Genomic DNA, 17902 nt, shown 5'->3' with positions numbered 1-17902 from the left:
CCCCTTTGCCACTAATACTTTTCTATCAGTGTAAGAGACCTAGTGGGCTTGAGAATTGTTTGAGTTAGAACTCTTGAAACCCTCAGAATTGGACCCTGGACTTGGTTCTCACCCGTATCTTCCCTCTGGCCATAGGAAATGAGGGACTCCTTCAAGACTTCCTTTTAAGCTTTTTAATTACCCATGCCAGATATTTTTTGTTTTCAATTGCTCATTTTCCTTGTACACACTCTCTCAGGGCCATCAGAAGGAACCAGGTGACACCACAAACTTTATAATCAGTTTTTGCCACAGCAACTGAGTTTTAAGTTCACTTGAATTCCCAGTGCTGTAGGCTGCGTGTATACTTACTTCCTCACATGCTAACATCAGTGATCATTTGAGTAATCATAATGTCACCGCATGTCGGGGATTACCCATGTTCATTTCTCCCCAGCGCTCCTCAAATATGTGAGCAGTCCGGTTCCCGAATTTGTAGCCTCTGCTTCCTGAGGCTACTTTGGGCACCAGTTATTGCACTAGTCAAGGTCCTGGAAGGAAACACGTGACTTAAACTTGAGAAGAGGTTCATAAGGAAATTATTTACACGGGTATAGGGAAGGTGTAGGGAAATCACAGGATATGATATGATATCATTTCCAAGTTCTTACCCCTCCAATCCTACCCTTAGGACTTCATTTCACTGTGTCACACAAAATACCAATTTGGAAGTCATCCAAGATTATTCCTTTTCTATTATATCCCACTTTCAATTAATTAAATACCAAGTCTTAAATATACATCTAAAATATCTTCTCTTCTCAACAACATTGTTCCTACCTAGTGGCATCTTGGTCCAGTTCTTACAAAATCATTAGAATTTTAGTATAACATAAGTTGCATATACAGGAGCTGCAGGCTAAGACGTTAAAGAAATGAGAAAGAACTAGGTCATGGAGAAGTTCATTGCCATGATGAGAAGTTCGTTTTATTTCATTTATAGCAAAAGGAAAAAAATGGGGATAGCAGAGTCCTGTATATTTTTATATTATTGTGCTGTTGCTGTTGAACACTCAACTTGAGAAAATGCATTAATACAACATCAGCACAAAAGACGTGAATTTTATTATGTAGCACATCCCATTATAGCACTACAAAGAGAATCAGGAGAAAAAGCAGCTATAAACATCCAGCTGCAGAGTTTAAGCAGCCTCATGCTGTGACTTTAGATAATGCAAATTTTATGTTCTCATCTCCTCTTAGGAAACAAAATGAATTATATTAAAGCCTATTCTATATTATAACCTGGAAATTAGAAACTTTAACACAATTCAAAGGACATATAGGCTTGGTTCTTTATTTTGATCAGTATTACTGGGGAAATATTAAGCTGTAGTACATGAGATGGAGAGGGCCGACCTATTTAACCGGCTCCCTATCTCAACTACAGTACCATTTATTAACTATAAAGTCTCAGGATTGAAACATGTCCATGTTTCTTTCTTCCTAGACTATATTGCCTATTTATTTTGTATTAACAATAAATAGTATAATATAATCTGTACCTATATTAACTATAAAACGAGAGGGTAAAGTATAACAATTGGTCGTCTACCTGTGCTGTGGGAACATTTGTTAATATAAACTGTGGATTGCTATAGTACTTGCAAATTAAATATGAGCTAAATTCATGGATCTTACTTATTACATAAGAGATTCTTCAGGCCAGACAGCTTTTACCAGTTGTGTAGCTTTGGTTCAGAGGAGATATCTATTAGAAAGAAAGAATATATGTCCCAAGAAAAGGACACATCAAATCTCAGGATGACAGCTGGACTTTCCTGTTATTCTGAAATTAATCATTGCATTGTTAATGGTTCTTTATATGCACAGGATGGGGAAAAATTGGACTTAAGAAATAGAGTCCAGGCCCCTAGTCTCCCTATATCTCTGGCCATCAAACCCACATTCTTAGGTTCCTCAATTTGGCTTTTCTTTTCTTTTTTTTTTTTTTTTAAGATTTAAGGCACTTCAAATTCCAAAATATCATTTTGAGCCCTAATGTTAATTGCTTAAGCCAAACAAATTTTTTTTTTTTTTTTTTTTTTACTGAAAGCATATTTCCTTTTCTGGAAGATCTGAATAAGATGGAATCTCCTACAGAACTGAGAGTTTCTAAAAGCATACTACAATATATCAGGATATTACTGAAAATGAATATAGAAATTATTTTGCATCATGTTTTTGGAGCTATTTTTCCATGTTTTTTGCAGTCAATTGCATGAGTGATTTTTTTTTCTATCTCCCATTTGAACTACCATTTCAAATTAATTAAAATAAAATATCCTTTCTTAAAAATGGTAGTAATTATTATAGCTTTATGATAATGTAATTAGAAACTTTCATCTTTCGATAAACCTATGTAAAGGTTGGAAAAATAATCATATCTTTTCACTTTCAGATCTGGAAGATATATAATACTATTTTTCTATGTTTTTCTTTCCACTAAAATTGAATATAAAACTCTAAAAGAGTTTTTTAAAAACTTAAAAGGGAGTGCTTTGCAATATCCACCAGATATATATTTACAGTGATAGTTAAAATGCTAAAACTTCCAAAATACTTAGTTTACATGAAATGTGATATGAAGTTTTATATAGATATTGTATATAGGATACAGATCTGTAAAGAAAATTTTATTCAAAAAATTTTAAAATTTATATACATAAATTTTGTTACATTGTTCTTTAAGATTGTCATAATCTAAAAGGCAATAATTTACAATTAATTAGAAGATTATGGCTCAACACTATATTAAATATTGTTCAACTATAAATCATTAATATATTGATTTATTAAACTATTTAATGATATAAAAATATCTGTAATATAGTAAGCAGAATATATATACTGGGAAGATGTGTACCAATGCATTAGTAGTTCATAATTTTACACAATTTTCCTTTATAAAAAATATTATTTCATCTGAGTCTAATATTTAGGAAAAATATAATATTCATTTACCTATGCATTTTAAAGTGTACTGCTACTCAGCTTATTCTTTAGCAGAATTAATACTGTGCAAAATTTTTTTGCCCACCAGATAGCTAAGAGAACCCTTTTGTATATATATTTGATACTGGAAAATAAGAAAAGGCAAATATTATTTGCTATTCTTTAAATTTTTTTGAAACATATTATATGTGAGTTTGATAACTTTTGAATATCTTTTCTTCATTTCTGTAATTGTAAAATTAATCCCTGGTTTAAAAGAAACTTTCATCAAATAAGTAATGAATATCATTCCTATTTGGAAACAAGGTGCTTGAATCAACTGAAGTTCAGTGTTGGGAATTTTTTTTCACAAAAATGATTTTGAGGAATTTAATTTGGGTGACTACTATTCTTTGTATGAAATATATGAAGCTTGACTTGCATATCAATTAATTTATTGCATTTGATTAAGGGGTTATATTACAAAGAATGTTAATTTCCTCAATGGAAAATGGAAATAATAATAGTGTTTATCAGAGGATTCTTAAGGGGATTAAATGAGATAATGTATATAAAGATCTTGGTAAGTGTTGAACAGCTGACCATATTTTATTAGAAAGATGGCTGAATCAATATGTAATATGTCAAAGAAAAAAATGAGATATTCAGTATTAAAATAATTAAAATAATAATTAGGTCACTTACTATCAGTTACCAGTCTAAGTGCTTTACATGAAATAACTTGTTCACCCACTTAAATTATCATATGATTTACATATTATTTCAGGTCTGTGATCCTTTACCTACAATTTTGAAAGGCAAAAGTCTCTGAAAACTGTGTTCTTTTTTCCACACAGGCAGAAATCTGACCTGAATTGATAAGAGGCTGTTTATATTCCTGAATTATCTCTTAGTTTGAGTACTTATTCATTTTGCTGCAACTTTAATATTTTAATATACTGCTTGAGACACCACTGGGACTATTACATAAATATACAGTATTTGCACTGCATTACCTATCTAAAATGCAAAACATTCTGAATTTGAAAGACCCTTGGACCCAAGGGTTTTGGAAAATAAGTTATGAACCTATATTATCATGCTCATTTTACAAATAGGTAAACTGGGGCACAGAAGCAGTAAATTATTTTGCAATATCACATAGCTTGTAAGTAGAAATGTGATTTATTTCATATAAACATTTCATATGTTTTTAAGTGTTTTCTCATCATTCTTTCCTTTTCTACTGACTCCAGAGTCTCAGACATGGAATGTTGGATGGACATCCATAGATGTGTGTCATTTTTAAAAGAAAAAAAAACTAGCTAAGAAGTCATTTTGTATTCTAGAGAGGACATTGTACTGGTCAACCCAGGAGAGTCAGTTGAGACTAGGACATTAATTTATTTGAATATGTACATGTCATGGTTACTCTAAAGGGGTGCAAAATTCTGTGGCAGCATATACTGTCCAAAAAAACCCCAAAAAACTCACTGTGGATTACCATATAATAAGCAGTCTGAAGTGTGAAATTACAGAGCAAGCACAGTTTTCAAAGGGCTTAAATATCTGTCTTGATTAAAATTTCACAGATGGATTTTTCTAGAGTTATCCATAGAGCATCTTGGGGTAGCTGTTAAGAAACTGAGTTTCTGTTTCTAGCTTGGAAACCACATTGTTGTGTGACCTTGAGTAAATAATTAAGCAGCATTTTACTTCATATATTCCCATTTCTAAATTCTAAATTGTATTTAGAATTCTGTTTCTCTGAAATCTCAGTGAAATAAATGGACATAAGTACCAATTGAGCCATTTTGAGAAGCATTTTTTACTATTTCAATGTGTTTGTCCCACAAACTGCCTGGAGCAGTTTGCCCCATTCTCACAGTATCAGAAGCCAAACTCGGAATTGTCATCTGCAGCGTGTCCCAAGAGAATACTTAAGCCAGTTCTCCAATTCTTTAATAGCTTTTATAAAAGTAGCAAAACAATGATAATTTTGTAATCACAACTCTAAACATAGATTCTATCCTTTCAGTCAAATTGAAAACATGTACATTGATAATTCAAACATATTTATTTCTATCACACTTCACATAAATTACTAATGTTTCCCAGCTTCAGCCATTTTGGGGACAGTAGAATACTGCAAACTCTTGAACTATTTTAATCAAAAGCAAAGAGCTATTCTCTCCTTTCTCACTAGTTTAGTGGTTTCTAATTTCAAGAATACATATTCCGTTACTGCTAAAACCTCTTATGTACACAAAAAAGTCATCATGACTCCTGTGGATAGCTCACGGATGAGGCCTCTAATGCAAAAACATTCCTATTAAATCAAAGAATATGGATAAGCTTTTAGAGTTGATGATAGAATATACACCCTGTGAAGCATATAGAAATGTCCAGAATTATAAATTGTGTTAATTCGTATTGCAGAATACATCTCAAAAAATAATTTTAAAGGGCCAGGCATGGGTTGCCGTAAACTGTAAGCCTCTCTTCTCTGATTCAAAACTTAGATTTATCTGTTTTATTAATTTGTTAATAAAGTACATCACAAATAAATTTGCTTGGAAAAGCAGACTGGGGGTAAGATTTATGTAATAGATGAATTTAGCAATAGTTTATCACTTTTTAATAAAGGAAACAGTTATTGTGAATGTTTACAATTGAAGATGATACATTGATGCCACACCAAATTATATGCAGATTGGGAAAAAAGAAGTCCAAACTTCTCTATAAGCAAGCATAAAATGCAGGCCACAGAAATATGCTAATGTTTTTTAAACAAATTCAGATTTTCATCTACATTTAAAAAGCACAAAAAGTCACCTACTGCTATGGTAATTAACTCAAGACAATTTTTAAGACTTTCTCCTAAGGATGGCAAAAGGGAGTGGATGGTATTAAAGATGACTTGACTTTTTCAACTTCTGTGAACTATTAGTGGCCTATTTAGATGTAAATCAAAGAAACTCAACAGTTTTCAACCCAAGTCAGATCCTTCCACCAGTTTCTCTATTTCTGCTATATTAGTATTATATATATATTATGTATAATAAAATAGTATATGATAAAATAATTTTTAGTATGTTTATACATAATAAGAGACCAAATATAAGGAGGCTCTCATAGGAAAAATTCGAGGGGAGAAGAAATGGAGTTAGGTCTTCTATAACCACGAATCATCTTTGTTCCTTATTACAAAAACTGGGTCTCTCAGAGATGTCCATTGGAGGGCTATACCTGGATTTGTGGGTTAAATAAGCCCTGGGCTAGGTGCTTATTTTAGGCTTATACCATCAAAGCACCTCTGCTTTATATGTAATTCCCCTAATTTGGGATTATGGAATTTGGCTGCCTCTGCTTTGTATGTAGTGTACCCAAGAGGTCTGAGTTCATCAGTCCCTTCTTGTGATTACCCCTCTACCCTAAAGGAGAAAGTTTGACCAAAAGGAATTCCATCTATTCTAGCATAGAATCGTCATTTGAGTGTCACTGTATATCGGAGGTTCAGCAATAGAGCTGATTCATTAAGATGCCAATTTTCTGAAACCTATCCAGCTGTGTTGTATTGTCATAAAACACAAACACAAGTAGAAATTTTCCTTGAACCAACCAATCCTTCCAGCCAGTGATGAACTGTTTTTGGTGGTTGGAATATTGCTTTGCCTTCACTAATGTATTCTGTACAATCTGCAAATCTGACATAAGGTAGGCTAAATTTCTAAGCCTATATCAGTTAACAGGTAATACATGCAATAAGCCCTAGTTTCACTAACCCATTATAGGGAAGAAGTTACTCAAAATCAATCCTTGGGAAACTTGCACTAATGACTCTTGGTATTATATCTTACTATCATTTTTGTACTTTTTTTTATCTCTTGAACATTGTTGAAAGTGACATGTTTATGTTGGTCATTATCTATTATTTTTTTTAGCCTCCAAAATTGAGACATAACAAAAGCTATCCCCACTTAGACCCCATGAGCTGTGTGGTTTTTGATCAGGTAAACTGGGCTTCCAGAGAAACACCGGAAAGGTTTCCCAAACCTCATGTGGACCATAGTCACTGAGGACTAGAGCAATCACAAATGCCTGCATAATAACTGGAATCACAAAATACTGGTAGCATGGAGATATCTTGTGTATATAAATAAGAAGTTCTCATATACCCAACCATTTTTTGCACTAAATGCAATTGCAAATGCACAGGCTAACTGTAACTATGTATTTTGAATATACCAAGAACTGAATACATGTGGTAGCTCACAGCAAAAAAAAATATGACAATGAATATATGTTTGTTCATGTATAACTGAAAAGTTGTGCTCTACTGGAATTTGACACAACATTGTAAAATGACTATAACTCAATAAAAAATGTTAAAAAAAAAAAACTGAATACAGTTAAACTCAAATGTGCCGAGAGAAAACAATGATTTTGTGATATTTGGGTTAAATGACCAAGAATATATGAAGAGAACAGGACAATATTACAGAAAGAGAATGATTGTTTTAAAGAAATTCATTCAGCTGTGTCTTCTTTTGTCTACCAGGCATTAGCTGTATATTCACTGTCATCCCCTTGGTTCAGAGTTCTTGGGAAAAGTGATTGCTTGAAATTCTCTGCTTCTGGAGACTTTTTTGAAGTGGCCTCAGTTTAAGTTCTCATGTGAGTGGAAATCTACTGATTTGGGTTGGTAGTTTGTTTGCACTGTGACACATGAGCCCATAGTTACAGGAATAGATATGGTGTTCAGTGATGCTGAAAAGCATTTCCATGTTGATATGTGTTATGGGTTGAATTATGGACTCTAAAAAAAGATACACTGGAGTCCTAACCACCAGGACCACGGAATGTGACCTTATTTGGTGGTTTGATCTTTGCAGAGTAATCATGTGGAAATAAGGTAATTAGGGTGAGTCCTAATTCAATATAAGTGGTGTCTTTATCATAAGGGAAATTTGGGGAAAAAAAGACATGCACACAGGGAGCACCACAGGTGAAGACTCCCTTGGCTGCCACATGCCAAGGGACCAGGGCTGGGAGAGACCTGGAGCAGAGATCTTTCCCTGGTGCCTTCTCAGAGAGCATGGTCCTTCCAACACCTTGACTTCAGACTTCTAGCCTCTATCCGTTTGATGGCCAATTCTGTCTTTCAGAAGGTTGATGTGATTGCTGTGAGTCAACCATAGCTGGCCTAAATTGAGACAATTATCCGTCTGAAGGTTTGATGGGAAGGGACATCAGCTTGGTCAGGAGAGAAGCATCTCATACAGCTGGTGTGGTAAAGGCTACTCATTTAGCACACAGCACTGCAAGGGCATTGCTGTTGGCTTTCCGTCTGCCAACGTGCTTCTATGTTAACAACCACCGTTTCCTTGTGAGTTTTGAATAGCTTCCACTAAATCATTGATATCTTTCCCGTAGTTAGACTATCTGAAGAGGTCACAAATCCTCTAGGTTTCAAGACATCTCAAAATCATGAACAATTATAAAAACATATCTTTTGTCTTTTGCTACAATAAAGGTTTCAGTCAGAGCTATTTAATCTGCCACCTGGGAAGACTGAATATTATGTAATGGAGCCACTTAATGGCTGCATTTTTCAGTACCCACAACAAAAGAGGATGCCTTTATAATTTCCAAAATAAAATCTAAAAAGTGTATTAAGTCAAGATTAACTAAAAGGGGTTCTGGAAGATCAACCCTGGGCATGCTTTCCTTATTTATTACTGCTATAGTCACGTGTTTCCCCTTCATCCTGAAAAGGGAATCAAGTTGCAAGAGCAAGGTTTGAATTATGTTAAATAGTGATATGTAAAAGAGATGATGTGAGAGCCTCATAAATGGAAAAGTTGCTGGTAGAGAAATTGTGAGTGTTGCCTAAAAGGATTGCTTCAGCAGGTGCAAACCACAGAGTCAGTGAGACGCAAATAACATACTGGTGGAAGTTTCAACCAGTTTGGCAGCTGCAGCCACCTCTTGAAAGCATAGAAATTGTGCCTCCATTCTTAAACCAGGGAACATGCTAAGAGAGGCAGTCGGCAGGCTCTGGTGAGTTGACACTCTTAACGCATCATCTTGTCTTTATTAAACAAGAGAGAAGGGTTTGTCAAGGTTAGGGGTTCCCAAAGTAGGAGACTGGTGAAAATAAAAGGTAAAAGAGGAGAAGGCTGTTTTTCTTTGTGCTTTCCGCAGAAGAGACTCAGGAGTTGTTGCCTTAATGAGCTCATGAGAGGACTGACCCATTTTTTAAAAATTGGGCATTTATTGCTTACAATAACCAGTCAATCCTCAAAAATCTTTTCATTCCTTTCTAGTTTAGAACTTTGGTAAAATGGAATCATCTCTGTTCTGGTGGAGGACAGAAAACATCTAGGGCTGACAGATTGTGACTCAAATAATTTGTATAATTTCTTAACAAAATTATGGCTTTTCTCTGCATGGTTTGTAAAGCTTTTCAGCTAATCTTGAAAAGAGCTGTATGAGGTCTTCCTGGGGACGACTTACATTAAGAGGGCACAGTAATCTACAAATTGTACAAGGATGGAAAGAAAAAGAAAAATTAAATCCTTTCGTTTTGACTGATTTGTTTAGATTGAAGAAAATATGAGAATTCTGTAAATCCTTGAGGTATAACCAGCTAGACATACTGTTAATATTCCACAAAAATAGCAAAGAGTAACTGTCTTTATCTATGTGTATACTAAGGAAAGCTGCATATAAATTGACTACTGTGAGATATTTACTTTTTCAGGGGATTGAGTGTTGCCAGTGGATCCAACTGGTGTTCCAGGTTCTTGTCCCGTCCCAGAAAGAATTCAGAGACAGGACTTAGAGGTTAAAAAAAAGTAAAGTGAGAATTTATTAAAGGAGGGGTAGTACACTTTCAAGGGGAGAGCAGGCAGACACAGGTGAGAGGCTGTCCTGAGTTTCTTTGGCAAGTTAGTTACATAGGGTGTAAAAATGAATGGGCAGAGTATTCATTGAGGAGGGAAGGGCTTGGGGTTATATTTCCTGATTATCATCCCAACTCCACCTTCCCAAAGGGAGGAGGGATTTTTGTCCTTATTTAGTCTGGATCAGAAGTGTCATGGCATCGGTGCATAACGGGTACTTCTGATCTGCAAGGCTAATTTTATTGAAATGAGGGCATAATGAGCAAAAGGTTACGTTTGGACACTGGAAATTCCTGCCTTTTCTGACTTTTCTTTGTTGGTCTCCAGGCCAAAAGGTGTAGCCCTTTATCAGCCCAAAGATTCCTGCTTTTCTTTCTCTGCCCAGGGACCCCTGGTGCTTACAGTATGTTTTCCTGCATTTGGCCTGTGACCCTCCTTTCTGCCCAATTCCTGCCATTTGGTCTGTGTCCCCCTTTCTCTGCTCATATCTAGCTATCTGCCTGCTCTAACAGGAGGACAGGACATATGTGTGTTGGGAATTACCAGGAAACTAGGAATGACATTCTATTCCTCACCTTGAGATCTTGAACAAATGGGGTAGCCTTTTCTGATAGGCTTCTTAACTGGCTTTGTGGGAGTATTGCAAGGACTACGATGTGGCCATCCTTATTCTAAGATTAGTAATGTATTTTATTCCTGAGATTTCTTCAGGTTTGAATGGATATTGGGATGACCTCAGTGTGTGTGTGTGGCGGTGGTGGGGGCGGTTATGATTCATTTGAATCTTAGTAGGCCAGTTTCAAATATTCTACTCATATCAGTAGAGTCTTTAGCCCAAAGGGTACAAGGAATCTGATCGAACATTGCACTAGGAGAGGACAGTACCGTGAAGGAACTGCCACAATTTGGGTTGCTCTGATGTGGTGCCACCTGGCAAACATTTAATTTCATAATGCTATTATAGAGCAAGTCTCAGTTAAGTTTGCTGGAACAGAGACACACAATTAAAATCAATAAAAGCTGCAAGACTAGCAAGATCATAGATTTCAGGGCCATGAGGAAACTTTTGGAGATAATGATGACAAATTTGTGATTGTGGCGATGGTTTCATGAGTGTATACATGTCCCCAAACTCACCAAATTATACATTTTAAATACGTTCAATTGATTATACCTTAAGAAATCTACTATTTGTGAGACCCCGAGGTCACTAGGCCCATGAAATGTGACCTTTGGGGTGGAGCTCTCTCAGTGCCATGGATAATTCAATCAGATGTTCTCAGTGGCAATTACCCAAATACTTAAAGAGAGCCCCATGTTAAACTGCCAGCAAAATGTGATGTCCCGTATTTTATATATTCCCCCTCTCAAACTCCTAGGGAGAAAAAAAAAATCTATTAAATTACCTTTCAAGTTAATGTGCAAAGGCAATAAAATCACAATCCAGAATCTAGTGTTCTTGCCCTTATGTGGTAGAAGTCTAATGAAATTAAAGTACCTCCCAGTTTCTTACTTTGTTCAACTCACAGCAAGAAATGTTAGTGACTACATAGATTCCGACAGCAGCTGCAGCCTGTGTGTCTTTCTTGGAAATGGATGTAGCTCCTTCAGCTCCTCAAAAGTTAAATTAATTCAGCATCAAGTCTATGGGGTGTCTCAATTTTTAAAAGGTCTAAAGAAGTAATGGAATACTCAAGGCTATCATAACACTTGCTTCACACCTGGACAAAATTATGTTCCCAGACCCAGTAGCTATTTTTGTCAAAGACAACATGTTACTGAAACTCTACAGTAGAAACTCATGGGTCTGTAGGAATGGGGATAACTGGGGATGGCTTGAGCCTCATCAGAATGCCAATCAGTTCATGCCCATTGTCAGGGGTCTATGCCCTGCACACTTAGACTAAATTGGAAGAAATTTTTCAGCAAGAAGTTAAATTTATCAGCATGCATTTTGCCTGGCACACTGTACCTTCCCTCAGAGTGGCAGTTGAGACACCGATGCTATCTTGCAAAGTACAGATTTGCAGTGGTGCAGTCCCAGTCACCAGGTCTCATTTGTGGTCCTGATCTTTCCCATCTAGTATAATCAAAATCTCTTTATATTCAAAATTTGCTCTTTTACACTGCATTTTATGACTGGCATGGACAGTGTAAACCATGAACTTTGCTAGAGCTCTGTATTGCCTACAAGTCCTCTGCCTTGATGTTCAAAAATAGCAAATACTGATATAGTCATTAATGTTTAGCATATCTATAAATATTTTTCCATCATTAAATTCTTGCCTCAAATGAACTTGCATTCTGGTGTCTCTGCAGCCTCTGATGAGGCCCCTGATGCTCATACATGAATTTAAATGTAGTTCAAGGTTAAACTGCAGCAGCCTGTACCCTGAGGCTGCCTGCACATGCCAATGCCTTTGTTAACGCCACCACAGCCAGAATAGCTCGATAAACTTCATTTTGGCTGATACAGCTGAGGCCATCCGGGAGGCCAGCATATGGGTAGGCACCACACGGCCACATTCTGTGCCTTTATTGAAACCTGTCTCCATCACTTCCACTCCCCTCCCTGCTTCTTTGTTGAAGCCTACACACTTCTATTTAAGGTCCAAAATTGTACGCCACCTCTGTAGAAATAACCAGTTTTCTGTGGACAAAGCTACCCTAAACTTCAGCTCAAAAATCCCAAGTGCCTCTCAGGCTTAAAGCCTCTTGCCAAAACCATAGCAATAAAAAGCCTATTGCACATTTATAAAAGTCAAATTAATGGTCCAATATAAGCCTCTACAAACTGCCAAGATCAAAACTCCCTGAACACACATTGAAGTCTGAAACCACAAGTTCTGGCCATCCAAAGTTTCTCCACTTGTGTATCGTGTTCCCTCAAATTTCATTCCTGTTTTGTCCCTCAAGGTACTGACCCACGCAGCAGAAATTGGGAGTTTTAGATATTACACGCTCCCAAACACAGGCCTCTCCCCTGCTCTGCCTCTGTCCCCTTTCTGCCTTCATCAACACAGCCCATTCTTTACAGTTTTCAGTATGAGAATAGTAATTAAGAGTATGTGCACTGTGCAGGCAGGCCAGGTCCTCTCCCAAACTTATCATTTATATAACTCGCTACCTCCCTGGGCAGAACAAGTAAGAAGAGTAAAGAGACCATGAGTGTTAGGCTGAGGGTACCCCCTTCACGTAGAAGGAAACATCAGTAATGGTTAGAAGTGTTAGCCCCCATCAGTAATGATGACATACACGTATCTATCTTGTAACTATTTTTAAGACTGTAGTAGATAAGCTCTTAAATACATCCCAAGTTTTCTTCTCCTTGTAATTTTCCTCATGCTTCTTCACCTTTAATTCTCTTCTCAACCTGAAAGTCTTTTCTCATGTGCCATCTCATCCATGAAAATTCCCTTGAGCCTGAAGACATAATGACACCTCTCAGGAGGCCCTGGTCCCATGCTTTGCAAAATGTGGTCTGAGGACCAACCACAACAGAATCATGGGGTTGCTTGTTAAAACATCAATCACTGAGCCAATCAGTTATGCAAGTCTTGGGTAGGGCCCTTGAATAAGCATTTTAAGAAATTCTGTGGGTGCTTCTCTGGTGCGTTAAAGTCTGAACCTTTTGTACCGAATGGCCACTGATTGCTTTTTGTTCTATGATGTTGTTCTTTGGCATTTACTGCCTTGTATGTTCCTTTTCTTCAAGAATAACTCCTTAACATGGACCCTGCATATATAACAGCTGTTCAACAAAAAGTTGTTAAAATGAACTTAACTAATTTCACTCATCTCTCAAAAAGACCAGATCTCTTCCTGTTTTGTCCTACCCTGATAAAATGTCTAGAAGTAAATGAAAAATACATGTGAAATCATTATAAAGCAATTAAAATATTTTACTCTGCTTTGCAATATAGCCAAATTTAGGCCACGTTGCTCATTTTAAATGCAATATAATGTACTGCAAATTTCTAAGCACCGTTTTTCTATGCAATAAAGAATTCTGTTTAGTAAGCTGTTTCCTTAGCATCTCCTATTGCACTTTTGGGAGTTTGGTTTTGTTTTTAAATGGAGGTACTGGGGATTGAACCCAGGACCTCGTGCACGCTAAGCATGCACTCTACCACTGAGCTATACCTACCCCCTTCTGTTGCTCTTTTAAATACAGAGCCATCAGTAGGGTTGGAGGGCTTCCAATATTTGGCTGCACCTGCTACCACTTATAAAACTTTACTATGCAATGTTTTATGAATATTATTGTACCGTCCTTTTGTTTATAATGATGATAGCCAAGCCCTTCTCATTTTGCAGTGATTGCAAGGAGGCAAGAGGAGAACCAGTATTCCAGTGCTTTCCCTTGGATGACAAAGGTACCAACTGAGACAACACTGGTAAGGCCCAGTGACAGTGTGCTTATATGACAAAGTCCCACAGGATCCGGAATGCTTAATTCCTGCTGTGACACTGTTGGTTTGCTATCATCATTCAAAAGATCTTATACTAACTAGCAAGCTATATACATCCATTCAAGGAAATATTTATAAATATCAGACTATGCAAATTCTTACATCCAACTCTGCTTGATAAAGACCACATTGCAGAATGGTGGGGGAAGAGAGTAGTTTCAGCACCCAGTAGCCTGCTCTCAGATTTCTGGAAAGACCATCCCCTGTGACATGCACCTAAATTAAAATACATAAATTGAAAAGTCCAAGGGGACTTCATCATTAAAATGAATTTTAAAACCGTAAAATGAATTTTAAAACTGATTACTAAATTTAAACATTTCATTGAAATGATTTGTTGAAAGCTCTGCTCCCTTATTTTATTTTTTGGTCAAAAGATTCTGGGGAGAGTTTATTGGCCTCAGCATACTTCTCAAGAAACAGGCACCAAGCAATAGGCTAGGTTAAATCTGATCGAGACAGACGGCTTTCAGAGTGAGTTTAAAAGCTTATACAATCACTTTCCAAATCTCCTACCATTTCCATCACCCTCTTAACACACACAGGTGAGTGAAGACATACAGGTAAGTGACTAACAAAGGGAATGGAGAAGCTGAGACAGGGTTGCATCCTTCAGTATTTGCCTCAGGAGTACCTGACCCCATCTTCCCTTCAGCGCACTTGTATTTTCTGCCCTTACGATATTACGATTAAAAATTCTGCTCCCTTATTTTCAAAACACTTTATTTCATCTGAATGTCCTACAGTACAAAAGTATTACATTGAACCTGTAACTCAAACAGCAGGTTCTGTCACTTCTTCATGAAGCAAATAAATAAAAAACAAATCATATCATGTAGAGCATATATAGAAAATGTTCTTTTACAGAAAAAAAAATATTTGGACATTTTATGTTTAGTATAGCTTAGCAATCCAGTCTCTGCTGACAAATTTAATTAACTGTTTGGAGGGACAGTACACACACAAAGGGACTCAAGAGCTGGAGGACATTTTAACTCTTGTTTAATCAGACAACACGTCTGATTTAATTTTTTTCTTGTATTTTTTTCAGAAGATACTCCATCTGTAAATTCAAGTTTGGTTGGCCCTTTTTAGTCTTTTTACTCAGTATTTTGAACGTTTCCATTTTCTTCTTTTTATAGAGCCTTTGAGCTTCTTCTCTCTCTTGCTTTCTCCTCTCAAATTCCTGAAATTATTAACATATGTAAAACAGCAGATACTGTTCAATAATTCTGTTGAAATAGTTACCACCATGCAAACACTTAAGGTTTGTCTTATATTTTACAAAATATAAAGTGTTGTAAGTGCAGCAGTATACCATGTGTGCTTTCATACTACAATACGTGCTATAACATAGAATAATGTAAAGTTATTGAACAGTTTTAATCATTTGTATACAAATAAAATTAGAGCACAGAAGAGAGAAGGCATATTTATCTAATGATTTCATCATTTAATCAGATCCACTGAAGAGTTAAAAGGGTTTTAGAGGTTATCTAGTCCATATAACACTAAAATCTTCATTTCCAGAATATCTGGTGTTCTTTCTAATTTGCAATCTGACAGATTTAATTCAAGAAGCACTTATTAGCTATATACTGCATCTATGTGCTAGGTATTATGATTTGATCTTTTAAGAATTACTATGCTCATTTGATTTCCTAAGATAAAGACTCAAATTCATTTGAGTTTAAGGAAAAATAATTCAGTTATATACACACCTGAAAAGCACTGCTTGAAATGCAATACTCTTTAATTAAATGTGAAAGTTTTAAAAGTTCTTTATGCAATATGTGGACTATTTTTCAATTTCCTCTGTAACACACATAGCCCCCAAATAACACAGCCTTACATTTGTATGGTGATATAATTAACAAAGTGCTTTCATATACATCATAGCATATTCCATTCTTTCAAAACTTTTTATGCTAGAATTCATCTTCCTCTTACAGATGAGAAGCTGATGCTCAATTTTCACAAATACAAAGCATTTATACATACATAAAGGAAATTTTTAAAGAATATTGTTTTACAGTATAATGGTCCTTATTTCATCTGGTATACTATTTCCAAAGTTGACTGATATCATATGGTTGGTTATAAAAAAGCATAATACAACAAAGGTCCAGTTTTGCCATGGAGAAATGTTCCTCCTTCATCCTAGTCTGCCATCGGTTTAAGAATAATTGTAAGAATTTTAGATGTTAAACTTCCAGATTTCTTAATTACACAAACTGTAAAGCTAAGACATAAAAAGAATTATGTCAGTGCCATCTTTGGAGTATTTCTGATTGATGTGCAATCCTTTTTAAAGTAATAGATTAATATAGCTTCAATACAAGAAATACAAATTAACCACAGATTTTTATTTTGTTGAAGTTGTACATAATTGTGTTTTTACTCATTTAAAAAATGCTATTATAATTTTGGGTTTCTGAATGATAAGAAAGAGTGGTAACTTTCTGCTAAATTAACCTAGTAGGGTTTTTAATAAGCAAAACCAACTCTTCTGAGTAAAAAGATATTTTATTCTAATGCCTCCCTCTGACTTTTAACTTACTTTGATGCAAATTTATGAAAATCATCTACTTTTTCTTAGATTAATAGTTCTCAAATTTTATCACACGTAAGAATCTCTTGAGGCACTTGTTAAAATGCAACTACCTGAACCATACTCTTGAGAAACATTGTCCCAGACGTTCATACTATTAACCTACAAGCAGTACCTTTAAAAGCCTATTGTTGAACTACCAGTATCACCTCCCAAGGGTAATACAAACAACCAAGGAATTTAAACATGTTAAAATTCTCCCGCTTTGCTCAGCTCATTCGTTTATACAAATATTTATAGAGGGCATATTATGTGCCCTATATTAAGAAGAGAAGCTTGCATATACACTTAAGATAAAGAAAAATGAATCTAAATATTTTAAAAGGAGATCTTACTTGTTTCTTAGCAGCACGCTTAGCTTGTATCCGCTCATATTCTTCCTGTGCTTTTTGATTTGATGTTTTCTTTTTATTCTTCTTTGGAATAGTAATGGAGCTTTGTGAGATAAATGAAGACAAGTAAGTCACAACGATTAAAAATAATACAGCCAAAATTATGACAAAATTGTCAAATATAGTACTTGTATAGTCAAATCTCAGTAGCAACTTAAGAGGGGAAGACAGGTTGAAAGAAAGGGGACATTAATTTTATTGGTAAATTGTCCAAATAACATATTAAAAAAATATAGTTACAGCTTTCAAGATAGAAAAAGTGGCAAACGGAAAGTTTGAGAGAAATATTTCAACCAGGGAAAATACAGAAAGCTCTCAAAGACCCTCAAATATTTAAAAATAGAAAACCAGCATATGACTGGCAGAAATGAGAGACTGAAAAAGGCATTAAAGGATGTTATGAAGGATGTTTTGGGTGTACATGAACTTTAATCCCAAAGCTCTTTGACCAACTTGTCTCTGTTCCATCTCATTTGTTTTTTTAATTGCAACCTAGTCTATGTTTGCAACAACAACAAAAAATCCAGTTTAATAATAGTAGTATCA

General features: G+C 35.6%; 1 protein-coding gene across 6 annotated transcripts in view; it reads right to left on the bottom strand.

The window, feature by feature from the left end:
• Positions 1 to 17902, bottom strand: part of CCDC59 (coiled-coil domain containing 59) — a 40943-nt gene that overhangs the window by 20681 nt on the left and 2360 nt on the right. For 4 of the 6 annotated variants that reach the window (XR_006726316.2, XR_006726315.2, XM_045519408.2 and 1 more), the window contains one exon: positions 17300 to 17399. Coding sequence is in view for 4 of the 6 variants with exons in the window: in XM_045519408.2 (XP_045375364.1) it covers positions 17300 to 17399 (100 nt within the window). In the remaining 2 variants the exon portion in view is untranslated. Of the gene's footprint in view, positions 1 to 15059; positions 16596 to 17299; positions 17400 to 17902 lie in introns of those variants that run through there. The other 2 variants (XM_010958808.3, XM_045519409.2) reach the window with 2 other exon arrangements.

Source organism: Camelus bactrianus, chromosome 12, assembly GCF_048773025.1.
Source record: "Camelus bactrianus isolate YW-2024 breed Bactrian camel chromosome 12, ASM4877302v1, whole genome shotgun sequence".
NCBI classification, from domain to species: Eukaryota; Metazoa; Chordata; class Mammalia; order Artiodactyla; family Camelidae; genus Camelus; species Camelus bactrianus.
The sequence above is the reverse complement of the archived record's forward strand: the minus strand, read 5'-3'. Positions and strand labels throughout refer to the sequence as shown.